At 34.6% G+C, this 27,862-nt stretch overlaps 1 protein-coding gene across 1 annotated transcript in view; it reads left to right on the forward strand.

The window, feature by feature from the left end:
• Positions 1-27,862, forward strand: part of LOC150105769 (cysteine-rich hydrophobic domain-containing protein 2) — a 128,388-nt gene that overhangs the window by 53,769 nt on the left and 46,757 nt on the right. The window contains exon 3 of the mRNA XM_090393570.1: positions 452-607. Within this exon, the coding sequence (XP_090249696.1) occupies positions 452-607 (156 nt within the window). The remainder of the gene's footprint in view (positions 1-451; positions 608-27,862) is intronic.

A 27,862-nucleotide genomic window follows, 5' to 3' on the forward strand; every position in this document is an offset into this window, starting at 1 on the left:
ATTTAAGTCAGTAAAGGATTGTTATTGGGTTAATGTGGAAGAAATTTTTCATAGAATGGGAGAAGAAGGGAGTAGAACAAGACAGCCCTGGAAGTTATGTAAGGAGAGTGTGAGCAGGGGAATGTGGAGAAGGTTCTTTGCATGGAGAGTGGCTAATGCCTGAAATGAATGCATTAATCCCATTAATACATTCATTTCAGGCATTAATGATTAATGATAAAATTAATCATTAATTTTTTATTAATCATTAATAATAAAAATAATCATTAATGATGGTCACACCTAATGTTTTAGATATTCATGTCTTCATCATTAATATAGACCCTCCAAGAAATATGTCATGTTATAATTTTCACCTATCAGATGATATTCAAGAGTTAAAACTACAAAAAATAGTTATGTTATGGAGGTGCCCTAATTGCATAATTAATAATATTCATCACTTTTCCAGGTTGCTCCAGAGGAATACAAAGCCACTATTTCCAGGGTGAACAGTGTGCTCAGGAAAACATTGCCTGTTAATGTTAAGTGGCTATTTTGTGGTTGTTTATGTTGTTGTTGCACACTTGGATGTTCTCTATGGCCAGTAATATGCCTTAGCAAACGGGTATGTTTTATGCTTTCATTTAATTTACCAATTTGGAATGTACTTCAGTTTTTAAACATAATCTCATTTGATATATGCTTCAGTCTGTGACTTATTAATTCACCTTGTTAACAACCTTGTTAAATAAAGACTTGCAGCTATTTGAATTAAATCATGAAAAACCTAAGGAGATTTTGCAAACTTACAAAGAAACTGTATATTGTTCTCATCATGTGGTTGGTGGGCCAAAACGACTGGATAGCCAACACTCAAATTATAACATGACTGGATGGCCATCCAGTCATCTTTTACTCCAAAAATGGGCATTTTATTGATCATTTTAATGATCCAGCTAATGATCACATCCATTCATCACTACTAGAAATACCATTTCTTTGACAATTCTCTAGCTTTTTTTTTTGACCTTACTAACATTTGTCTTTCATAATTCTTGTCAGGTTTACCAGCTTTTTTCCCACATGGCTATGCTTCTTTTAATTTCATCTCACATTATCCATTATTTCTTATTCCGGACCTCAAAAATCATAACTTTCAACCACTCCTATTTTATCTTCCTCTACCATACATTCATCTAAATTGCCTAGAAGCCATCACTTTTGCTTTGCTGATTTTTAAATTAAGCCTTTATTGCTTTCTCTCTTATCCATCATATGACCAACAGAAAAGCAACTACTCCAGATCTTCATTAGTTTCTACTATGAGGGTTATATCATGGGCTTCTTTATAGTCTTTGCCACACCCATAATTAAATTATGGGTGTGGAGAAGGCTATATTTATTATTTTTCTGCCATCAATCTTAATTCCTCTTCTGTTTGTACAAGCCAGCCATAATATATTCATTGTAAATATTAAAAAGATAGGGCAACATTATACAACCCTGCAGCATCCTGTTTTTCACTTGAGCACCATCTGTTTCTCCAAACAGTTTTTACTGAAGCTTTTTGGTTGTCATACAGCTCTCTAATCAAGAGAATTAGATGCTCAGGTATTTCCATTGATCTCATCATATTCCACAGTCTGTTGTGATCCACACAATCGGAAGCTTTCTTATAATCAATTAAACAGATGAATACTTCTTTCTGAAATTGTTTTGTTCTTTGATAATCCATCTCATGTTTTCTCTCTCATCTCTAGTTCCTCTACCTTTACTAAAACCTGCTTTTTCATCTGGCATTTCTCTATTCGCATATGGCTCCAGCCTGTTTCGGATGATCACTTTCTGCATAACTTTACTTGCATATGAAATTAAAGTGATGGTTCTGTAATTCTCACAGTCTCTGGGATTTTATTTTTTGGAATTGGGATGAATATTGATGTTTTCCAATTTCTAAGCCAGTGTAGTTTCTTCCAAAACATGCTGACAAATTTCAGTTAATATATTCACTACTTCATCCCCCAGCTGTTCTCAATAATTCCACTGACACTATTAGCTCTAGGAGCTTTTCCTTTTTTGGCAACTGTTCCATTGCTGATATCACTTCACTTTTCATTATCATAGGTTCCTCAAGAAATTTTCTCCTTTTAAATTCTCCTGCAATATTAATATCTTTCTTGTACAAATCCTCTACATATTCTTTCCATCTTTATTTTTTCTCACTTCTTCCAGCAACCTTTTCTGAATTACTTTTTACTACCCCTAATCTAGAGATAAACTTCTTTATAATTTCATATATCTTTCTAAACAGATCTCTTCTACCTGTAGTGTTACTTCCTTCAGTTTCCTTGCACTTTTTGTTTAGATTTGTTTATATACCAAATTTAAAAATTTGGAGTGGACAGGAAGAGAATTAGAATGCTTCATTTACATAATTTAAATCAAATTTGATGCTGTCCTTTTGTTTCTTCTTAGCTCTTAATTTCACTTTAACTTCAACTATCAGTAATTCATGATCTGTTTGGGATATCAGTATGTCCTGTTTTTCAATATCCATTTTAAGTATGAAATGTTTTCATGTAACATTCTGAAAATAAACAATGCTGCACACAGAGTATTATTATATTCTGATAACTTGTATGCCATATTGGTTATTTCTTTTATCTAATCTTTTTTTGTTATTGCACATGATTAAACACTGCATGGTATAGTGCAGTGTTTTTCCTATTGCAGTGCCTTAAAGTATTCTTGTAAAAAATATATCATTTTCATATTTTTACCCTAAGTGAGGGTACAGCTAAAACCATTCTGTGACTTTGAAGAATATTAAACTGTATTATGGCACAGTATAACACATTGCTTTGGAAAGAGTAATAGACCGTTTTTAAAAGAACTTAAATATTTTTCTTCCATCAATTAATATACAATGATATTAACATTTTTTTGAACAATCTGCTTTTGCTTATATATCAAGTACATTTCTTATACTGTCAATTTAAACTCTTTTCATCTACAATTCAGAAAACTGAAAGACATTGCCATTTGAAGTAAGTGTGAGATTGAAATCTTTGAAAACATTAGAATGAAACAACATGCAGAATATTTACTTGCTACTGTTGAAGAATTATTGTATAATTTGATTAATGGTAATGTGTAACGCATTCACAGTTGAAGTTTTGTGTTAATGAATTCTATCATATAGTTTTTTTTTTTTTTTAATTATTATTGTCCCATGGTATTATTACACCAGATCATAGAGGTCAAGTTCATGTATTTTATACAGCACCTTTTCTGGGTTGTTATAGAGTTCACATTTGGAAATATTCATATACAGTTTAGCAAATGCATTGGTGATGCTTCCTCGATGTTACAGATTTTGCAGGTGGGGAAGACTTTTATGCCATTGCTAAACTTGATTGGTCTTGTGTGGCCGGTCTTGAGGCAAGAGATCATGGTAGTGGCACTGCGATTAAACTTGGAGTTGATGGTAACTCCTGGATTTTCTGCTGAGTACCAGTGGTGAGTCATGTCCTGAAGAATTGTTCTTTTTATGTTTTCTTTTTGGGTGGTTTTAAAAAGATCGAAATCGGTGGTATCACTTGATGTTGTGGCCGTTTTTGCTACTTCATCTGCAGTTTCGTTTCCCTTTAATCCCACATGGGATGGGATCCATTGGAAAATTACTTCGGAATTGTTATGTAGTTTGTTTATGTTTTTTGCTATGTCTCTAAGTATTTCTTGATGGCTAATGTAGCAGTTCTTAATAACTTGAAGGGCTGCTAAGGAATCTGTGAAAAATAAACTCTTTCAGGTTTTGTTTGTCCAAATATTGCAGTGCTGTGTTAATGGCTATTAATTCTGCATGGTATGAGTTGCATCCAATACTGTTAGTTGTTTTTAGTTCTATATTATGAGTGCCATAGATCGGTACTCTACTCCCAACTCCCAGAATTGTCATTTGGATTTTTGGAGCCATCTGTGTAGATCTTTATTGAGTCGGGTCCATATTCCATTATTTTTGAAAGGGCTAATGATCTCAAGATTTCAGGGTTTTCTAGGTTTTTTTTCCTCATGTTTCCCTATTTCAGAGTTGATAACTATATTTTTCCTGACTTGATTTGGAGGAAATGCTGGGTAGTCGGCTATTTTATTTGGACAATTCAAGGGAATTTTATTTACTATGATTTCATGAATTGTTGATTTTTTTCTTTATTCTGTTTGTTGTTTTCCAGTTTTTAAAAAGTTCACTTGTTCTATGATGTGCAAGGTTGATTCTTTTTTCTACAAATTTGGTAAGATTTTCTTGCCACCTAATTTTTAAAGGAACAAGGTTGGATTCGAATTCCGCTATTTTTCCAGGATTTGTATTCCTTAGTCCATATATGATTTTAGCTGCATTTTTCTGAATTTTTATAAGCTTGTCTAAACTGGTTTGTGATGTTTGCATCCAGATTGGCGAAGCATATTCCATTATGAGATGGATAATAGAGGTATATGTGACTTAAGGTTTTAGCATCGGCTCCCCACTCTTTACCTGAGATACTTTTCATGATATTTAGTCTTCTTTTTGCTCTGACTGCAACATTGTTGATATGTTTATTGAAGCTTAGCGATGAATCCAGAGTAACTCCAAGGTATTTGGGGTTTTCATTAAATGTAATTAGTTGACTGTTTAGCTTAATCTTTGGTCTCCACTTTCTGAGGTGGTTATTAATAGTAAAAACACAGATTTCGGATTTAAAGGGTGTCCCAAAATTCACGCAAGAAGTAATTTTGATAGAAAACACAGGTTTTTAATTAAAAACTGTAGTTTCTTATTGATTCATAAAGTATACAGTATAGGGTTATGCATGGAATAGCATATCGGGTAAATGGCCTCCATGGCTTTGCTGGCACATATGCACTCTTTTGTCGAAATTTTCCATGATCGTTTTGCATAAATGTGGCTGAATTTCGTTGATACAGTGCTCAATTTCCTCCTTCAAGGCGTGGGTGGTCGTGGGCTTGTTGGCATAAACCTTAGACTTCAAAAAACCCCAAGGAAAAAAGTCCAGCGCCGTTAAGTCACATGATCTGGGCGGCCAATTCTGATCACCAAAGGAAATTACACGACCAGGAAATGACTCTTGCAGTAATTGAATTGTTTCTCTGGCTGTATGGCATGTGGCACCATTTTGTTGAAACCACATGTCGTCCGTATCTTGCAATTTAGGCACAAAAAACTGGATTATCATGTCGCGATAGCGAGCATCATTAACTGTTATTGCCTTACCAGCTGCATTTTCGAAGAAGAATGGACCGATGATGCCTCCAGCCCAAAATCTGCACCAAACAGTGACACGTTGTGGATGCATTTGTTTCTCAACAATCACTCGTGGATTTTCTGAACCCCAAATGTGACAATTTTGTCGATTAACAAAGCCATCAAGATGAAAATGAGCCTCATTGCTGAAGATGATTTTGTTCGAAAAATAAGCATCCACTTGTTGTTGTTCCATAATCCATTCAACGAACTCTCTTTGCTGTGTGTGTGTGTGGTCAGTAGGCTTCAGTTCTTGAGTCAGTTGAACTTTCTAAGCATAAAGATGCAAATCTTTCGTGAGAATACGCTGTAGAGAGCTTCTCGAAATGCCCATTTCAAGACCACGGTGCCGAATTGATGTTCCTGGACTCAGCAACACTCACGAACTGCTTCGATGTTTTCTGTTGAATGACTTGTTGAAGGATGGTCAGAGTGTATAAGATCACTAATTGATCCAGTTTCCTTGAATTTTTTAATTAATCTTTTCACAGTTGATGAAGTTAAATCACTATTCCGACCATATTTTGTACGAAAATTGCGAACTATAGCTGCCAAACCTTCATTATTTTTAAAATATTGCTCAACAATGAAAATGCGTTGTTCTTTTGTGTAGCGCTCTATTTTTAATAACCCTGAACTGTCAGCTGTCACGCTGCCTTTTTTTTTCTCATTGGCAACACTTTACCGCACAAATGGCGCTAAATTTAAATCTTGCGTGAATTTTGGGACACCCTGTAGTAGGGTTAATTTTGATTTTTTGGTTTTCACAGTACGTAGCTAAACTTTCAATGGCTTTGTTTAAGTGACCTTCTGCTGTTTCTAGGTTGTTGCGAGCTGAGAATAGGACCAAATCATCAGCAAACATAGCTATCTTTGTTTCTTATTTATATTTTTATCTAAGTCATTCAAGTAGATGGATAAAAGGAGTGGGCTCAAAATGCTACCTTGAGGGAGTCCCTGTCTTATTTTCACTTTCTTGGAAAAGGTATTATTTATTCTAACTCGAATTTTCTATTTCTTAGAAAGTCATAGATCCAGTTAAGAACTATTCCAATATGACAAAGTTTTGAAAAAAGTTTCTGCCTTCCACACCTTGTCAAATGCATTGCTAAAAATCTATAAAAGCTGCAGTGGTGGATTTAGGTTTGGTCTGGAAGTTAACTTGAATTGTCTGGGTTAAGTAGAAAAGTTGATCAGTTGTTGAGTGATTTCTTCTAAAGGCAGCCTGAAAATGTGGTAGTATACTATTTTTGTTTAGATAGTAATTCAAACGTTGGAGTATCATTTTTTCCATTAATTTGCCTGGAATTGAAGTCAGTGAAATTGGTCTATAACTTCCTGGTTGGTCTTGCGGTTTGTTAGGCTTTAACACGTTCACTGCCAAGCTGAAAATTGGAATTTCGTGTGGTGGCCAAATTTTTTTTTACTCGATAGCGACGTCCACGCAATAACGCGTGATTGGCCGTTTGGTGAGAACTCGCATCACGCGATATCGTGCGATTGCCAATGAACGTGTTAAGATTGGTATGATTGCGGCTGTCTTCCAGTCTTTTGGAACTTTTCTTTGTTTTAGGCTATTGTTGTATAGGCGAAGTAGCCAATCTAAGGCTAGGGAAGGAAGATGTTTGATCATAATTCGTATGTTATCTAATCCACATGATTTATTTATATCTAGTCTCTCCAAGGCATCTCCCAATTCAGAGATTGTAAATGGATCCTGGAATAGTTTGTTTTGATATTTTGGGGAGTTTGCAGCATTCTTCTGCTATCGAGCCTGTTTTGATATTTGATGGTGTTACCTAGTATTCATCTCTAGTTTGTTTATATTTTGAAAATGAAAGGCCAAGGTATTTGAGATCTCCCTATCTCCAATTTGATATTTCCATCTGGATCTTTTAGCGTGTTAGTCCCACTTGCTTTGATAGGTATCTTTGTAAATTAGCAGTCAGTTTCCAAAATTTGGTATCTGAAGTGTTTGGATTTAAGTTCTGGCAAAATTCTTGCCACCTAGTTCTTTGTAATATATATTTTTGTTTATTTTCAGCATTTATCTTGTTAAACTCAATCCTGGTTTCTGAGAGCTTTCAATTTTTAAGATATTAAATAATTCATTTCGTTTAGTTATTTTACTGGCAAGTTCCTGGTGAACCTTTGTGTAGTTTGAAATAACTTTTCTCCTGTAGCCCTTTGGGATACTTTTCTTTACTGCATTTAGGATGGTATTCTTCCAAATTATATAGTCTTTGTCTAAGTCATTATGGTATGTGTGATCTTTCAGCATTTTACTTACTTCATCCTTGTATTTCTCCCAATTTGCCTTCTGGAAGTTCCAATGATATTTTCTTTTTTGGGTGGGGCTAGTCATTTTTGGGTTCAGATTGATTAATATTGGAGTATGGTTGCTTCCGATTGGTTCCAAACAGACCAAATAGCTTTGTCGTGAAGATCAGGAGACACCGCAGTGATATCTAGGGCATCTTTTGAGAGTTATTAGTCCTGTTTCATCTAAGAAATTACCCAGGTTTTCTCCTCTTGGGTTTATTTCCTCAAAACCCCATAACAGGTGTTTGCTATTCATGTCTCCTAAGACAGTCGAGTTTTCTTCAATGAGATGGGATAGGTTGGAAAGATTTGGTCCAGGTTTGTCAGGAGGACGATAACAATTGAATATGTTTAATGGCTTTTTACTTGGTTTTTCCATTATTTGGATTCCTTGTATTTCAGTTTCTTATGATACTATGTCTAACTCAACAACTTTATATGACAAGTTTCGGATTAGTGTCAGAAGCCCTCCTCCATTTTGGTCCGTAGGCCTATCTTGTCTTATGATTTCATAGTTTTTAATGTTTAGTCTGTTGGTTTGTCGAAGTTTGGTTTCCTGGATGCAGATAATATCAGCATCATGTTTGTCAGCTAGTAGTAATAGTTCATTTAGTTTTTCTTTGCTTGCTGAGGTAACGATACCATTTAAATTACATTGGATGATATTAATATTTCTTGTAATGGGTGGAATGATTTGCTCATTTCTCAACTCTGACATCATTTCCAAATCAAGAGTTGCATTGGCTGCCCCATACGCAGTAGCATAAGTATAATCACTGAAATTTGTCTCCATGATGAGGAAAAAAGAAGAAATGCTGCTGTCGTTAGATCATCCAGAGGGCACCACGAAACAGTCAGAGGAGGTGACAGTCAGACTTTGCCCCCCAATAGTAATAATATAGTAATAGAACATAGTAATGCATTTGGAATGAATCAACAAATACTTCTGTTAGTAATAGATGGAGAAAAAGTTTTGAATACGCTCATAATGAAAATACATTGCTTTATCATCCTATGTAATTTAAATTATGAAAATTTCATAATTTAAATTACATTGGATGATATTAATATTTCTTGTAATGGGTGGAACAATGTGCTAATTTCTCAACTCTGACATCATTTCCAAATCAAGAGTCACATTGGCTTCCCCGTACGCGGTAGCATAAGTGTAATCACTGAAATTTGTCTCCATGACGGGAAAAAGGAAGAAATGCTGCTGTCATTAGATCATCCAGAGGGCACCACGAGGAGGTGACAGTCAGACTTTGCCCCCAATAGTAATAATATAGTAATAGAACATGGTAATGCATTTGGAATGAATCAACAAATACTTCTGTTAGTAATAGATGGAGAAAAATTTTTGAATACTTTCATAATGAAAATACTTCTTTTTGACAATATAAAAGCCATCGTTGAATTTATTTTGATACTGGCCTATTTCTATTGCTTCAGTAGAAGGCTTTCTTTTTAATGTATTTATTTATGAGGCAAGGAGCAAAATCAATTGCATATTGACACAATAAAATCAATGATAGTTATAAGGTGTGACAATTTTCACAGGTTTGTGCATAAAGAATAAACATTATTATTATATATTGTAACACCTCTAGGGAGTCCAAAGACTCATCGAGGGAGGGCACCTACTCTATAACTCTCCGCCAACTGCAACTACCTTCATCATCTACACCAATGCCATCAAAAACTGACCACCACCACTAGTATTTTCACAGAACATCCATGCCCATCAGCCAGCCAGGCCGACGATATAAAAAAAAATGTATATAAAATATATATTCTTCTAAAAAAAAAAGTACATAAGAAATTAGAAGAATGCAGTTGCATCAGTCACTACAGCAAAATTCTAAGGAAAAAACTGCTGGAATTTTGGGTGCAAAATGAAGATAAATTTTGAGGTACTTAGTAATGTATTTTACTTGAAATTTCACTTATTAAAAAATTAATGTCAGTTCCAGACTTAGTTTTTTAAGAAAACTACAATGTAGTTTCCTTAATTACAATAAATTAATTAATGTTTCCAGTATTTTGGCAAAGTCAAATTGCCATTATCAGGGAACAAAATACAATGATATGTACATACAGGCACTACATTGAGTAATGAGGCTGAAGCATGGTGATGGAAAGTAAGCCTAAAATCCTAAATAGTGCTCATCCTAGTGGGCTAAAATGGATATTCTTTGCTGTTGGGCTGAAGTATGGAAGATGAGAGCTTCCCAAATTTGGAGCAGTTTCCACCAAATTTGGAGCAGTTTCCACCAAATTTGGAGCAGTTTCCACCAAATTTATTGAGTTTTGAATAGTTTCTGTGCTAGAGTGGCCTTCTTCCAGTGTATCCTGCAGTGGGGTGTTTAAAGTGTGGTCAGCAAGTCCAAGTTCTGGGTGGCTGTATTAATGGAAAATGATATAGTCCTCAGGTTCAGGAGGTTGTATGTTGACTGTTCTCCCAGTTTGGCCATAGTAGGATAATTTACAACTACCTGGCAGGTCTAGGGATTGTGGTTGGTCTTTGAATATAAGCAGATAAGGGATGCCAATTAAATTTTCTGGTTTTTTTTGCTATTTATGATTTACCATTTAACATATTGCTTAATTAGTTTAAAATATTACAATAATAAAATGCCTAATTTTGTTGAAATTTACGTTCATGATTTTAGTCAAGATAGTGAATTTCAGGTCATTGAAAACAATTTTGTAATTTTTTTTTAATCTCATTCCCCCTCCCTCCAAACAGTTAACCCCACATTTTATTTTAAATTATTGGTTCTTATGATATGGTCACTTAAATGGAATGGGAGGATAACATAACTGGTATTTGATGCAAAATATAAAAATGATGTTGCTTAATGAAATTGACAATGCAGATGGTATAATAACTAAATAACTTCTTATTTCCATTATTTCAGCAAATCTAAATTGGTAAAATTTAAATTTAGATTAGATCAGGGGGAATAATACATTCTCAAGATGAGAATGAACATGAGAAATACAGGAAGTCCTGTAGTACTAAATTACACCGCCTATTTTATTTAGGACTAGAAGAATGCTCAATTTCTGATTGAGCATTCTTTGCTGCAGATGAGTTTCTCAAACAAGAGGCAGTTTAATGTAACCATATCTGATGAGGTTAGGATAGTTAGTGAGAGCAGAAACAAATTTAAGGAAGAGCCTGTCAAATTTGAATTGCTTTAATGGAGTGAGGTAGCTTTCTTCCAGTGGATCCTAAGTGTGTATCCAAGGCTTAGTTGCTCAACTTGAATTACCATTTTGGTGATTCTTTCTTTTAAGTGTCATAAAACTACCTTTTAAATGCTATAGTGGTGGAAACAGATGGTGCTCTGACATACAGTTTCAGCTACAGGGTACCTGGTAAATCTGTGGCTGCAGCTAGTCTTTAGGTGAGCAAAAAAGGGATGCTAAATTCTGTGTAGTTTATAGATGGTCACAAGATTTTTAAAGGATCTTGGCGATCTTTTCAGAAGTGCCATAGATGAAGTAAATGTACCACTATGCCCAGTCATACACATCATAGACTCATCTATCTATCTGCGAACTACTCAAAAATTTAGCCAGAGTACTCTCTCATTTTAATGGCAACACTTTTACATATATAACAAACTTAGCTGAGTTTGTTATATATGAAAAAACTTTATATAAGATCTCACCTTCCTAAATGCTGATTAAATGGTCAGTTTTGATGTCTACTCCTTATTCACAGATATTCCACTTGACAATGACACTTTTCATGACTGTTTATTTCAAATAATTGCTCAAAAATTATTTCTTTGTGGAATTTCTGGGTGTGTTGCATGCATTGGTGACAATATATTTTATTAACTGCAGAGGTTAACTCTATATACAACTATTAGAATTCAAAGAAATAAATTTAAATAATTATTAATTCATGAAACAGGGATTGAGGAGTGTTATTCTAAATAATTTCTCAAAATTATAAAAGTTAAAGACAATCATTTTCGTTGAGGTTTGGTCTGTGGACTTCACAACTTTCTTAATATAATATTTGAAGTAAAAATAACTTGCGTTTAGGAGTTGTTTTATTTCAGTGAATTCTGTGCCTAGTGAATAAGGAGTGGTCTGCTAAACTAGACTTATCAGACCCATGAAGTAGAATATAATTTTGAAGTTTTTTCTAGACAAATCTGAACTAATTTGACCTATCTTCTTCCTGTAATAACAAAGGCCACATGAGCATGGGATCTGTAAATTCTAGGATGTGAAAGAGCAGGATATTTGTCCTTTGGAGAGTCTAAGAAGGCATTTAATTTTCAAACTGGATGGAAAGAAACTTGTAGGTGAATTTGGCAAAGAAGTTTGTTTTCTTTCTGACACTCCCTTTATATATGGACTGGAAATTTTAGAAACTACTTCTAGAGGATTTGGATGAATACCCTAATTCTTAATAATTTTATCAATTTTGGTATTAGCATATTTACTTGTGTATATCTTGTGCCCCTGATTTTACTTTATGGATAAAGAAATTAAAATGTTTCACAGATACCTCACACACAAAAAAAGTTTAAAGCTTTGAGAAATAGATAGTGAATATTGTTATGGCAGTTTCAGATATTTTGAAATTCGGTTGAAGAGAATCAGCATTTTAACTCAACAATTGTCAGCTTGCTTTTTTTGTTGAGTCTTGTGATCTTTTGTTAATACCGAACCAGTTATATGCATACAGATGGAAACAATTGGTAGAGGAAGTGTGGGAGTAAGAGCATTGACTTCCATTTGCTCTTGGGTTGTGTGGGGGAGGGGGGGGAGCAGTGAATGAGGTGAAGTTTAGGTTCTATACAGAGCGGATGACAGCCAATGGCCATGATCTGACTCCAGCAGGAAAGATTAAGAGACCATCATTAGAACTGTTGTGCAGCTTGATTTTGAGAGCTTGGAATGTGATATCATCAGAAATAATGGACAAAATTTTTTTAAACACTGACATCCTCTAATGCCTGAATGGCAGAGAAGATTATGCTGTTTAGTTAGATGACTTTGTTTTAATTTAATTAAAACAAAGTCATCTTTAAAAATAGAAAAATATTCAAGAGGAAATATAATTAAAATTTAAAGGCATTCATTTTATAAATGTGAGAAATTATAATGAATACTGAGGATTTAATTATAAATGTAGATTTATTTCCTGAAAAACTAGTTTCCGAACATCCCTGCATATATCTTGCACTATGATTTTTTTAATTTTAATTTTGGGTTAAAAAATGTGAGTTATATTTGAGTAAATACTCATCATCATCATAAAATTCCTGCCATGTACCCTCAAGGGGTGTGTACAGGATATGATAGTACTACATGAAAAAAATTACATCATTACAAACTTCCTATCTACAATTTTCCTCCAAATCAGTCTATTATTTGTCAAGACTCCAACACTTATCAGATCTTATATTTCTATCGTCTAAGACACTTTGTACTGTATCAATCCACCTATATCTTGGTTTTCCTCTGGGTCATTTTGCTGCCAACCTGGCAGAGAACACTTGTTTTGCTAATCTTTTTTTTTTTTTTCCCATTCTGTTTAAGTGACCATACCACCTGAGATTAGCTCTGCTAACGCATTCCTGGATGTTGACAATGTCAAGTTCTTTCCTAATATCCTCGTTTTTAATATGATCCTGCCATTGATGCCATCTGTTCATGCCTATAATCTTTCTCAGGACTCTCATATTTGCGGTCTCTAGTCTTTGGTCAAGTGTTTTACTTCTGACCCAGCTCTCAGATCCATAAGTTAAAACTAGTTTGAACGCTGTCTTGTATACAGCTAATTTAGTGTTCTGACTAATTTCTCTCTTATTCCATATGAATTTATTCAATTGACTTCCGACCATACCAGCTTTGTTGATTCTGTTGTCTATTTCTATATTTAATTTACCATCTTCAGTAATTATTGTGCCTAAGTAGCTGAAATGTTTTACTTGTTCCACAGGTTCTCCATTCACAACACAGTTGACATTTTCAATGATTCTGCCTATTTTCATTGTCTTTGTCTTTTTATTGCTGCCCTTCACACTATATCTATTACAACAGTTGCTCAATTTAGTTAGAGAATCCTGCAGAATTGTAGCAGATTTATTTAGAAGTATAACATCATCCGCATAAAGCAAAGAGCTGACATTAACATCTCCAATTTTGGTATCTTGTTTAATACCACTTTCCTTCATAATGTGATCCATATATATTTAATGAATAACAGAGGGGATAATATACATGCTTGTCTCACACCAGATTTAACATTAAACCATCTTCCTGTACTTCCTTCAATTCTAACTACTGACTTACAACTCAAATAAAGACTAAGTATTGCTTGATATAATGTCCCATTGACACCATATAACTATAGCGTATTGAATAGCTTCTCTCTTGGCACCTTGCCATATGCCTTTTCCAAATCGACAAAACTTAAATACAGATCTCTGTTATATTCCAATGCTTTCTCAACTATTTGTCGTAAAGTGAAGATCTGATCCTAACAGCCTCTATTTGGCCTGAGTCCAGCTTGTTCTTCACCAAGCTTTTCTTCCACAATTCTTCTCAACCGTTTCTCAAGTATACTTGCGTAGATCTTGCCAGGAACACTCAGTAGGGAAATACCTCTCTAATTATCACATTCAGTTTTATTTCCCTTTTTATATATGGGTAGTATGAGAGATCTACTCCAATCATTGGGAATTCGTCCCTCTGTCCAAGCTTTCTGAACTATGCAGTGCAGCCACTGTAAGTCTTTTATACCACAATACTTAAGCATTTCTGGTCGAATATCGTCTACTTCTGCTGCCTTTCCACATTTCAAGCCTTTGATGGCTTTTTTCTACTTCAAGTATGGATATGTATTCCTGATTGCATGCCTGGTCAGTGTTTTTTTACCACTGTGCTGTCATCACTGCTTATTTCATTTAGCAGTTTTTCAAAGTGATTACTTTTTCAAAGTAATTACTCCATACTTCAAGGATATCTTCTTCTCTTGTTTTCAGGTCACCTTTATCATTTCTAACTCCTTTTACAGCACTCTTTCCTCCATTTCTAAGCTTCTTCAACAACCTCCAAAATATCTTATTGATATTTATTTTCTATATTCTTGCCAAAGTCCTCCTATGACTTTTGTTTAGCTAGTTTTACACAGTGTTTAGCTGTCTTACATTTGTCTCTATATTCTCTAAGAGCACAAGTTGACTTATTTGCCAGAAACTTTTGATATGCTTTCTTCTTTTCCTTCACTGCCTCTTTAACTTCCTGTGTCCACCATGGAGTTCTGATTTTTCTATCCTTGCAGAGAACCTCACCACATGCCTCTGTGGCTGAATCAATCAGGGTTTTTTTCTTTAAGGCTTGCCACTGAATCTCCAAGGTTTGATTCCTGTTCTCAAACTCGTTCATTTTTTCTTCAATAATCTTTGTGTATTTTAGTCTACAGTTCACATCTGAGAGGCTCAACTTTTATTTGCTTTAAAACTTGCTTACATGTTATTCTTTTCAATATGAAATATTCAATTTTATCCTGCTCAAGACTAAATGGTGAATACTTCCAATTTCATATCCTCAGTACACTCTGGTGTCCTGCACCAGGTAGAAAACATCACTATCAATAACATAGTCAGTGAGACTTTTCTTATTCCTTGCCTCTTCTCTCCATGTGAATTTGTGCACATTTTTATGTTGGAACATGGTGTTAGTAATAACCAGTCCATGTCCTGAGCAGAAATCCAACAGATATTTGCCATTATTATTAGCTTTGCTCTTTTCTCCAAATTTTCCCAAAATATTTTTGTATGTCTCACAATCATTTTTTTAGATCCCTAACAAGGACCAACTTTTCCTTTTTCATTATGTCAGTTGCTTTTTCTAAAGCCTCAAGATATTCCTCCACTTCTACCTTAGTAGAACCTGCTGTGGGACCATAGGGCACAAATAAGTCTCATTGTCCAGTTCTCCATTCTCGTATTTGCCCACATTACTCTACTTGAGACTTACTGCCATTCAAGAAGATTAGCCTCGTATTTTGTGTTGAATACTATGGCTGTTCCTTCTTTTCCTTGATTGTTATTGCCTGAATATAACATTTTATATTTATTGCTCAGAAAGATCTCACCAGTTTTTGTCTTTTTTGTTTCAGTCACCCCTATTATGTCGATGTGGTACTTATCTAATTCCTCAGCTAGCTCCATTTCTTTGCCATTCAGGCTTCTTATGTTGATAGTACCGATCTTTAACTCTGATGATGTTGAGTTGGGGTTTGTTTTCAGATTTGTTCCAGTAGCTGACTTCGCTGTTCGTCCTGGTTCCCTGGCAAAAACAATGGGGGCCTTGTTTAACCGGGCGACGCCCCCAGCCGGCATGAAATTTTGTCATGTCGTACCATTATTTTTTATTTTGGTTTAACCAATAAGAATACAGTTTGGTCGGCTAAATCCCAAATTGCCAGCCCATCCTTGTTTGTTCAGTATCCAAGTAGATACCCAACAGGGTGCACCACGAGAAGGTGAGGATTGGAGATTAGGTCAGAAGCCCTGGTCGGTTCTCTGCATTCCTTTAAAGGCTATGTGGAGGTCTCCTCTCAGTTATACAGCTTTGACCCTTAAGCATTTGGGTAAATACTTTGAGTTATATTTGAGAAAATGTCACACAAAAATTTAAAATGAAGACCTAGGATTACTCTTGGCAATTAGAGAAATATCTGGATTATCTATTTTTACATTGATATATATATATCAATCTCCTTCTTCTTTCCCAGACTTATAGGCCAAGTGGCCTGTTCCAGACTCATTTCCATCTTTTTATGGGTCTTCCTCTGCATTGGGTACCTTTTGGATGTAATTTAGAATTTGTTTAGGTATTCTTCTTCTATTCATTCTCAGTATGTACCAAATAACTGTTTCATTTCGGGAGTTTGTAATTAAAAGTTTATTTCTGATTTTGCTGCTTTTCATTTTGTCCATTATGGTGACTCCTTCAGTTCTGCACAGAAATTTCATTTCGGATGATTCAATTCTTGTTTCATCTGCTTTTTTTATTGTCCATATCTCACTGCCATGAAGTAAGGTAGGTTTAGCTACTGTATTGTAGATTCTTATTCGTGTGTGTTTTTGTACATAATTGGGTTTAAAACTTTTATTTATAATGCTTTGAAATTTTTAAAATTTTACTTTTAAAAAGTTTGATAGCTTCGTTTCTATATTAGCTTCATTTTCATATGACATTGTGCATCCTAAATATTTGAATATATTTACTAGCTGTATTATTTTGTTTTTTATTACTATTTTGCTTCTTATTGGATTAGCATCTTTGAAGGCCATGACTTTTATTTTGTCTGTTGATATTTCCATATCATATGTTTTCATCAGATTATTTATACTGTCTAATGATTTTTGTAGTTCATCTTCTTTGTTTCCAAGGGTTATTTGGTTATCAGCAAAAAAGTAGAGTAGCTAATCTGTTGTTATGGTTTGTCTTGAATCCTCCTTCATTAGTTATCTTCCATTCTTTTATGATTTTATCTATGTATATATTAAATAAAATCAGTGAAAGAGGGCAACCCTGATGTACCTTTCTATTTATTGGTTTCCAGCTTGATGTTAAATTATTGTACTTCACAGATATTTTATCATCATCAAATTCCTGATATGTACCCCTCGAGGGGTGTACAGCGTATGATAGTACTACATAAAAAACTTACATCGCCACTAACTTCCTATCTACAATTTTCAATCTGTTGCATGTCAAGACTCCATCATTATCAGATTTTATATTTGTCTTCTAAGGCACTTTTTTATTGTATATTTTTTTATTGTATAAAATATTTATTGTATACTTTTTATTGTATATTTTATCCACATATCTTAGTTTTCCTCTGGATCTTTTTTCTGCCAACTTGGCAGAGAACACTTATTTTGCTAATCTTTCCTCTCCCATCCTGTTTAAGTAACCAAACCACCTGAGATTAACTCTGCTAACACATTCCTGGATGATAATAATATCAAGTTCTTTCCTAACATCCTCGTTTTTAATACGATATTGCCATTGATTCTGTCTGTTCACGCCTCTCATATCTGTGGTCTCTAGTTTTCGTTCAAGTGTGTTATTTCTAACACAGCTCACAGATCCATAAATAATTTCTCTTATTCCATATAAATTTATTCAATTGACTTCCTGCCATACCATCTTTGTTGATTCTGTTGTCTATTTCCATATTTAATTTACCATCTTCACTAAAAATTGCGCCTAAGTAGCTGAAATGTTTTCCTTGTTTATAGGTTCTCCATTCACAAAGCAATTGACATTTTCAATGATTCTGCATATTTTCATTGTCTTAGTCTTTTTATTGCTGACCTTCATACCATACCTATTACAACAGTTATTCAATTTTTTAGGGAATCATGCAGACTTGTACTGGATTTATTTAGAAGTACAGCAATCCCTCGATTAATGCGCCTAATGTGTTCTTTAAAATAGGCGCATTAATCAAAAACGCACTAATCATAAATTAAGAGAAAGTTTTTCAACAAAAAATTCAACTCACATTAATTCTTTCATAGGCACAATTGCACTTAGTCATATCTTCTCTTAGGGCTTATTCTGGATCCCCCCTCTATTTTTTTTTTTTTAGGCTTGCTCTATCTCTTCGGATGCATCATGGAAACTGTGTTCTCCTCTGGAATTTCTCGTGGGGCTGGAGCTTGATTTTTTGGCGTTGTAGGTACTTGGACATACGGTCTGATGGTCCAAGCCTTGTCATCCGGGTCCTGAGCCACTACTTGCTCTATAAGGATTCGCCTCCAGTTACCCTCCACGAATTCATCCAGGATTCCATGGATCGACCTCCCCCCCTCTTCTTTTGGCCTCACGTCTCCCGATGCACATTCGTCGATTCCTGACCTTTTTATTTTGCCTCTCTGGACCTTGTGTGAAGTTTCTTAGACCCCAAATATTCCTGCGCAAACTTTGAACTAAGGTCTGAGACCCCCATACCTATCATGTACTAACTCCTTTCCTTCTAGAAGATTCTGACTTCTATCTCCCTGAGGTGTGTAGTTTAATCCCCTTTTCAGCAAACAGGTTCTGATGTATACCACCACCCCCTGCTATCGACCTTGACGTCAGTGTCGGACTGCTGTGGTTAAAATGGGTTTCCATTCTACCCTATACCAAGTGATACATCAAATATATTTCCGAATTCTAAGGTAATTTCCTTTAAACTTATATTTTTAGATACTTCTTTACTTTATTTTTGCTCGTGTAATTCCTCTGGGTCTATACAGATGGGCATTTTTGTATTACTTATGTAGGTAATTCTAACATACTTCTAATCTCTGAGGGATTCTCTTTTGAAATACACACTCATATATCTTTTATCTACAGAATCATGTAAATTTTTTCTGGGCTAATTTTATAAGGGCTGATATTATTGTTCACATCTCTTATATACAAGTTTATAATTCTTTGAATTTCGGATGTGACTCTTGTAAAATCGATGCACTTAAACATTGTAAGAATTATGATGTTGCACTGAATTTTACAGTATGGCTTCGACTTGATGAATGCCCATGAGAGCGAGAAAGACTTGTGGATTATATCAAATAAGGCACTAAACAGTTGGCTTGGTATTTCATATTCTTCCAGGATTTCCCATAGTTTTTCTCTCTTTCATAGATTACACCAAAGCATTTGATAATTTTATCAAATGCTTTGATGTAATCTATGAAAGCTATGTGTGTTTCTATGTTAATTTCTCTGGGTTTTCGATTAGTAATTTTAACGTAAATGCAGAGTCTATGCAAAATCTGCCTTTTCTGAATCCATTTTGTTCTTCTATTAATTTTGGGTCTACTATATGTTTAAGTTTATATGCTAAGATTTTTGCATATACTTTATAACAGGTACTAAGTAAGCTGATGCCATGATAATTGTTACACTCAGATTTGTGTCCTTTTTTGTAGATGGATAACTATTGCTTTTGTCCAATCTTGTGGGCATTTTCCTTCTTTCCAAATCATATTATAAAAGTTAAGTAACCTGAGCGAGAATTCAAGTCCTGCATATTTAATAAATTCCAAGTTTATATTATCTTCTCCTGGAGCCTTTCCTGTTTTGCTTTTGGTTAATGCTTCTATTAATTCTTCTAGAGTGATGTTTTCCAAGTTGTCTGAGATGCTTACAAAGGGTGGTTTTTTATTTTGGATGTTTTCATCATACCACAGATCTTGGTAGTGATTTTTGCCATGTTTCTATTTTAACTGTATTAATATCTGCTTTTTCTCTTTCATTACTTAGATCTTTAAGGATTTTATGTGTGTTAGGTCTTTTGAGCATACAGTTTCTCTAATTTTGTTACAAAATTGTTCCATCTGTTTCTGTTTATTCTCCTGCATGCTCGCTATTACTTTTTTCTGCTGTCTTCAGATTTAGCCAGTTTTTATATGCTTTTTTCTTTTCTTCAATAATGCTTTAATTTCATCATCCCAGTCTCTAAGGCCTCTTTTTCATCGTTGTAACGCTAATTACGTATAGACCATATTGATCTGTTCTGGTCATGTTATCTATCTAATATCCTGTTTTGAGGTCTAACAACTTTTTCTTTGTTCCTTAACTTCCTTGTGTCTCTTGCTTCCCAGGTGTATCTGTGGATGTCTTTGTGTTGGAGGAAGGTGTTCATTATTTTAAAGTTATTGCTTATAATAAAATCTCTTATCTACTTCCATTCCTATTACAGTTAAGTTCTCCTATAGATCCTATGTTTGGTTTATATGGTTTATTGCCAATTCTTGCATTAAGAAAACCCATTACCAAGATGTGATGCTTAGGATTGGTCTTATTTAAAATGTTCTGCATTTGTGTGTGTAAATGTTTTCTGAATCCTCCTCTTTTGCTTCTTCAGGTGTGTAAATTCCATTCACTGTCATATAGCCTCTGTCTATTTTAATTCTGATTTCTGTTATTCTGTTGCTCCAAAGTTGTAATGGATTATATTGTTTCTAAGAGATTTATGTAAAAAAGATCATTATACCAGATTTAGTTCTCTTTTCTTTTTGTCTGTTCCTCGCTGCTTTTTTTTTTTTTTTTTTAGATTCTGTAATTGCTGCTATTTTTACATTTCTTTTTTCTAATCCTTGGTCCAGTTCTATGGTTTTGTGGTGGATGTTTCTCACATTCCAGGTAGCTGTATTCCAATAAGTATATCTCTGCTTTTTTTTTTTTTTGATAGTTTTCTTCTCAAATCCTTATTCCATGTTGGTTTGTTACCAAAAAAGCCTGTCCATTTACTATCTTCATGAGTCTTTTTAGTGAGTTAAAATTTTGACTGAGAAGGCTACTAGGCATCTGCAGTCTAGCTTGGTGATGTGGCTGCCATCTCGAGGCCTTCAAGTTTGCTTAAAGTGGTAGGAGGAACTTTTAAAGAGAAGACATAGAGATAGAAATATCCAGAACCCTCGATTACTCCAATAACATTAGAATCGTAAGTTACAAGAGTTGGCTGAGGAATGCCATATAGGAAAGGTTAAAGAGCAAGGGGAACCTACCTCAAAGAAGAGGGAGGAGAGAATAGACCCAGCTAGGGGAACTATGGGAAAGCCACTTCCTCAGTCATAGGGGCTATCAAGATGATAGCCCCCTGTGACTCTGTTGGTCCACGACTCTGTTGTGACTCTGTGTGTGACTCTGTTGGTCCCTTAGACTTCCCCTTGCTAATGGAAGTGTAAATTTGCACTTCCATTAGCAAGTTCCAACATGTTTTAACATTAACTAATTTTACGTCATATCCCACTTCACTTTTTATTTTCTGCTGCAAAAAACTATGATCTGCAGTTGAAGTCTTAAAATGTTTACTACATCATGAATAGTTTGATTATTTTCATTTAAATCATGAGACTTTGCTGATTGAAATTTGCCAACTTCAAGTTCTTCTTCATGAATGAAACTTGGTTTTGTGATTGCTCTTATTGATATATTATCAGCAGTGGATGTCTTTATCCATCTAGTACCAGAAACAAATTTGGCTAAAGTTTTTATTTTTTTATTTTTTTTAGAGGTCCTACCTTCTTATGTTTCAGCATCTTTCTGTAAAAGAATGCTATGTTTAGTTGTTTCATAATCATTGAAGTGTTTCCATCTTTATTGGATACTACCTTTTTTGAACATTTAATGCACTGGGTTTGCCTACTGCCTTGAAAAATTCTGAAACTTTGGTATATTTAATTTTTGGCTGCTTATCCTTTTGAACTGTATAAATAAAAAAAAAATTGAAATTTCAAACCTATTTCTTCTTAATATAAATTAACATATTAATAACTACATCGTGTAGAAATATTTTGCTTTGTTTCTGCAGTGTGCAAAGGTTGTTTACAGCTAGAAGAATAAATGTCACCCCCTCCCCCTACACACATTTTGTTAACTTTGATTTTAAATGTCATTTTTTTGGTTTGACATTTAAATTTGAATTGATAAATTAAAAAAATCCATTATTAAAAAAAAACTTTAAATAATTTTAATTAACTGGAAGTTAGTCCTCGGCACTGAATTTTTTTGAATCATCAATCTTAATTGTGTTATGCATAATTATATGTTGTTATGTGCCATCCAGTTGTTTTCAGCTCATGATGATCCTGTGAACATAGGATCTCCATCCCACTCAGCCTCCTGTCCTTTCTTTCAATTAGTTCAGGTAAGTTCAGGTTTGTAAGCTTTTATATTATCCATCCAACTCTTTTGTGGTCTTCCTCTTTTTCTCATTCTCTCAATCTTTCCCAACATAACTGTCTTTTCCAATGATTCATCAGTTTGCATAATATGTCCAAAGTACATCAACTTCTGTTTAGTGATCATTGCCTACGAGAAGCATTCCGTCTTTATTTTCTCTAAAACCTTCTTATTGGTCATTCTTTGCAGTCCATGGGATTCTTAATAGTTTCCTCCACACCCATAATTTAAATGAATCAATTTCCTTTCTGTCTTTCTTCTTAATAATCCAGCTTTCACATCTATACATCACTACTGGAAATACCATTACTTTGACATTTCTAACTTTTGTGGCCTTACTCATCTTTAATAATTTTTGTTAGGTTTAATGCTTCTTTTTTCCCCATGACTATCCTTTTTTTTTTTTTTTAATTTCATCTGCACATTTACCATCATTTTTGATTCTGGATCCCATTTCATCTGCACATTTACCATTTCTGATTCTGGATCCCAGTAAATCATAACTTTCAACGATTTCTGTTTTATCTCCCTTTATTATAAATCCATTTAAATTGCCGGAAGCCATCACTTTTGTTTTGCTGATGTTTAAATTAAGCCCGGCTTTGTTACTTTCTGCTTTAACCAATAGAATCAAATGCTCCTGATCTTCCTTAGTTTCTGCTATGAGGGTTGTATCATCTGCATATCTTAAATTATTTATTTTTCTGTCACCAGGCTTAATTCAAGCTGGATCTTTATCTAAATCAGCCATTCTCATAATATATTCACTATAAATATTAAAAAGGTAGGGTGACAGTATACAATCCTGCCTCTCATTTTTTAGGCTTGAACACTTGTCTGTTTCTTCAAAGACTGTTTTTTACTGAAGCTTCTTGGTTGTTATACAGCTCTCTTATCAAGAAAATTAGATATTTAGGTATTTCATTCTAAAATTCTCTTGTTCTTTCCATAAGCCTGTTCTTGTTTCATTTCTTTGTTGACATATGGTGCCAAACCTTTGTTGGCTCACTTTCAGCATAACTTTACTTGCATGTGAAATTAAAGCAATGGTTCTATAATTGAATGAATATTGATGTATTCCAGTTTCTAGGCCAGTGTATTTTCTTCCAAAACATGCTGACAAATTTCAGTTAATATATTCACTACTTCATCCCAAGCTGTTTTCAATAATTCCACGGGCACTCTATCAGCTCCAGGAGCATTTCCTTTTTGGCAGTTGTCCCACTGCTGGTATCACTTTCCTTTTTATTATGACAGGTTCCTCAACAAATTCTTTCCTTTAAATTCTCCTTCAATATTAATATCTTTTTCGTACAAATCCTCTACCATACGCTTTCCTTTTTTTTTTTTTTTCACTTCTTTCATCAGACTTTCCCTGAATTACTTTTTACAACTCCTAAAGGGATAAACTTCTCTCTAACATCATTTATTTTTCTAAACAGATCTCTTGTTCTACTCATAATATTGCTTTCTTCAATTTCCTTTCACTTTTTGTTTAGATGTTTTTCTCTATCTTTCCTAGATTGTCTTTGGAAATGTGTACTCATTTGTCTAACCCATTCTTTGTTTCTCTGAAGTTTCATTTTTCTTCTTTCCTCTGATATTGGAATATCCTCTTCTGACAATTATTTACAATCTTACTTTCTTGTTACTTTATTTAGCTTTGTTGCTTCTGTGACTCTATATTTTGTTTCTTCCCATAGTTTTAATTCTCTTCCTGTCTTCTCCAAACTTTTAATTTCTGACTGCTACTTGAAATGATCATTTATAGGATTTAAATAAAATCTGATACTGTCCTTTTGTTTCTTCTTAGCCTATCATTTCAATTTAACTACAGCTATCAATAATTCATTATCTGTCCCACAGTCTGCACCAGATAGTGGTTTTGTTCCTTGGGTAACACTCCTCCACCTTCTGCTGAAACAATATAATCTATCTAATTTCTGTATTCTCCAGTAGGTGAAGTCCACGTGTACAATTTTCTTTTATGTTGTTGAAAGCAAGCGTTTGCAATAAAGCAACTGTTCTCAACACAAATTCCAACATCCTTTCTCCTGCTTCATTCATCAGTCCTGAACTAAATTTTCCAGTAAAGCTTCTTCTTCTTCTTTTTCACCCACTTTTGCATTCCAATCACCTAATATCAAGGGAAAATCTGTTTTATCAATACTGTATATTACTCATTGCAAGCTGCAGTAAAATTCTTCTACCTCATCTTCACTTGAATCTGTAGTGAGTGCATATCTGTATGAGTGTAACATTCACTGGATATGCCTTTTTTCTGATTAGAGCTATTCTATTTTAGTCCAGTGACGAACCTTTTCTCAGATTTAACTCTGAATCTGCTTTACTTTTTTTTTTTTTTTTTTTTTTTTTTTTTAATTCTTCTCTTTGAGCTTTTTGCATAAGACTGCATCTTACATAAGGTTTTACACACCCACCCACCCACCATTATTATTATTATTAACAGAAGGATAAGATTGTCAGTAGCTTAGTTTTTATATGAATCTCACCTATGAAAGGTTGTAAACCTATCTTACATTTTAATACTGCAGACAGGCTAAGATTAGTTCTTCTGGTAGATGGGCTTATATATTTATTATTCATAACTATTATTTTTCAGAAAATAACATATACTAAACTATTAATTATAAAACTTTAATTAATACTTTCCTATATTTTGGTAATGTTATATTGTATTCATCAAGGATCACAAAAATAAAAAAACAATGATATCTAGCCACAGGCACTAACATTGGGCAAATGAGGCTGACAAAAGGCAACCAAAGTCAGGTCTAGCCCCCCCCCCCCCCCAGTGGTCTTGGTCATTGGGCTGAAGATCTGAGGATTAATGCTTCCCAAATTTGGGGCAGTCTCATGCACCTAAATTGGTTGCGTTTTGGAAAGTCTTTCATGGCTGAGGCAGATTCAAGGAACATCCTTTCATATTTGTATTTGCTACGGTGTAAATAGTGGCCTTCTGCTAATGTATTGTGCGGTGGGTGTCCAAAGCATGGTCAGCAAGTTGTGACTGCCTGTATTGGTGGACCAGATGTAGTCCTTGCATGTTCAGAAATTCAGATATTGACTGTCCTGCCTGTTTAGCTGTAGTAGAACAGTTTGCAACTGCGAGGGACCTGGTAGGTCTTTGGTTGAGTGGATAAGGGATGCCCGTTTTCTGTGTGGTCTGTAAATTGTTGTAAGGTTCTATTTTCTTAGGATTTTTGTCAATTTTTTGGATTATATGAAATGGTGATATATGGTGTGCATGGTGAATTTCTTGGCTTTTGGACTGAAGATCTGAGGATTAATGCTTCTTAAATTTGGCACGGTCTCATGCACCTAAATTTTTGTGTTTTAGAAAGTTTTTCTGTAATGAGACAGATTCAAGGAACAGCTTTTTATATTTGTATTTGCTGCAGTCTGCTACTGTATCTTATGATGGGTGTCCAAAGCATGGTCAACAAGTCTGGAGTGGCTGTATTGGTGGAACTAGATGTAGTCCTTGTTCAGAAATTCTGATAATTGGTTCTCCTCCCTGTTTAGCTGTAATAGTTCTTAAAGCAGCAGCCTCTCAAGGAAAGAATTTGAAGCTCTGCAAGAAATTAAAAACAACAACAGAATAATAATTACTACAGTGGATAAGTGAAATGGCATGGTGGTTTCAAACCAATTGGATTACATAGGTAAGCTTGCCTCCTAGATCATTCTACCTACCTACCTCCTTATAGACTGATCTCACCGGTGCACAGATCAGAACACTCCATAGGCTTCTTAAAAAAAGTTACATTTTTAAAGGAGCCTGTGGAAGTCACAAACAAACTAAAACCTTATAACTCTAGACCCCCCCCCCCCAAGATATATGGATTATCAAAAAAAAAATCCATAAACAAAATGTGCCATTGTGGGAGGCATTGATTCACCTACAAATAAATTAGCCAAACATTTAGCCAAAGTGCTCATAACACGGATTTGATTATCGCGGCGAAATTAATTGCGGCAATCCCTTGATATACGTGGCAAAAGTTTTGATTAATGTGCCTTTAAATTTACCATGCAAAATCATGCTCATGCCGTGAGGCTGCTAGCCTCGTGGTCATCCAAATTCTCTTAATGATCTGTGTAAGAATGTGAAAGTTTTATTTTTCCCACCAAATACATCATTGTTACAACCTATGGACATGGGAGTCATTGCAACTTTCAAAGCCTATTTTCTTAAAAAGACATTCTCAAAGGCAGTTGAGTTGAAACAACAACTAGTGAAAATCATGAAAATCATGCCATGAGATTGAGTGCCAGCCAGTTACTTTGCTGCTAGCATTAAGAGTGGATGCATTACAAGCTCCAGTTGTTCTGTTGTACGTATTTACAAATTACGTTCTTCGTAAATTTTACAGCCCATTGATCGTGTCGAAGAATAAAAGCAATCCCACAACCGGGTCATTTAGTGAAAAAAAGAAGAGGAAGGTAAAACTTGATATAATTAAAAGATTGGTGAAAGTAAAAGTAAGATCGGATGCGAATTTGGTTTTAACGAGTCTACAATACGAACTATTTTATCCAAAGCTGATGAGCATTGGGAGCAAGGTAAAGTAGCATCTACATCTGCAAGTATGCAATGCACACGTAACTGGAGTGATTAATAATGGTTGAAATGGAAGATCTGTTGATTATTTGGCTGGAAGACTGCAATAAAAAGAGAATTCCACTTAGTGTCTATAATATCACGGCCAAAGCTCTAAGCCTGTTTTCAAGACTTAAAGAGACTAAATATAAAGAAAACAATTCAAAATTCGCAAGCAAAGGCTGGCTTAAAAACTTTAATCTAGAGCTGGACTAAAGAATGTGAAAATAACAGGTGACGCTGCAAGTGCTGATGAAGATGCTGCATCCACATTTCCTGCTGAGCTGCAGAAAATTATCGAAGAAAATGATTACGATTATCACCAAATTTTCAATGTAGATGAAACTGGACTCTATTGGAAAAAAATGCCATCTAGAACTTTTATATCAAAAAAAGAAGCAGCATAGCCTGGCTGTAATCAAAAGATCAGATAACTGTTATGCTTGGAGGGAATGCTAATGGAGATTTTAAATTGAAGCCGCTGCTTGTCTATTCGAACTCAGAACCCAAGGGCTTTAAAAGCATGTAACAAGAACTCTTTACCTGTAATGGCGGGCGAATCACAGAAGGCTTGGGTTAATCAAAGTCTATTCGAAGATTGGTTTAAGTCTTATTTTTGCCTGGCAATTGAAACTTATTGCAAGAGACATAACTTAGCTTTCAAAGTTCTTTTGCTTTTAGACAATGCACCTGGTCATCCAAATTCTCTTAATGATCTGTGTGAGAATGTGAAAGTTTTATTTTTCCCAGCAAATAAGACATCATTGCTACAACCCATGGACATGGGCATCATTGCAACTTTCAAAGCCTATTTTCTTAAAAAGGCATTATCAAAGGCAGTAGAAACAACAATGGGAGAAAGTGCGATTACGCTCCACGAATTTTGGAAAAAAATG

Source organism: Typopeltis vanoorti, chromosome 6 (assembly GCF_054136105.1).
Source record: "Typopeltis vanoorti isolate ZY-2024b chromosome 6, IOZ_Tvanoo_1.0, whole genome shotgun sequence".
NCBI lineage: Eukaryota > Metazoa > Arthropoda > Arachnida > Uropygi > Thelyphonidae > Typopeltis > Typopeltis vanoorti.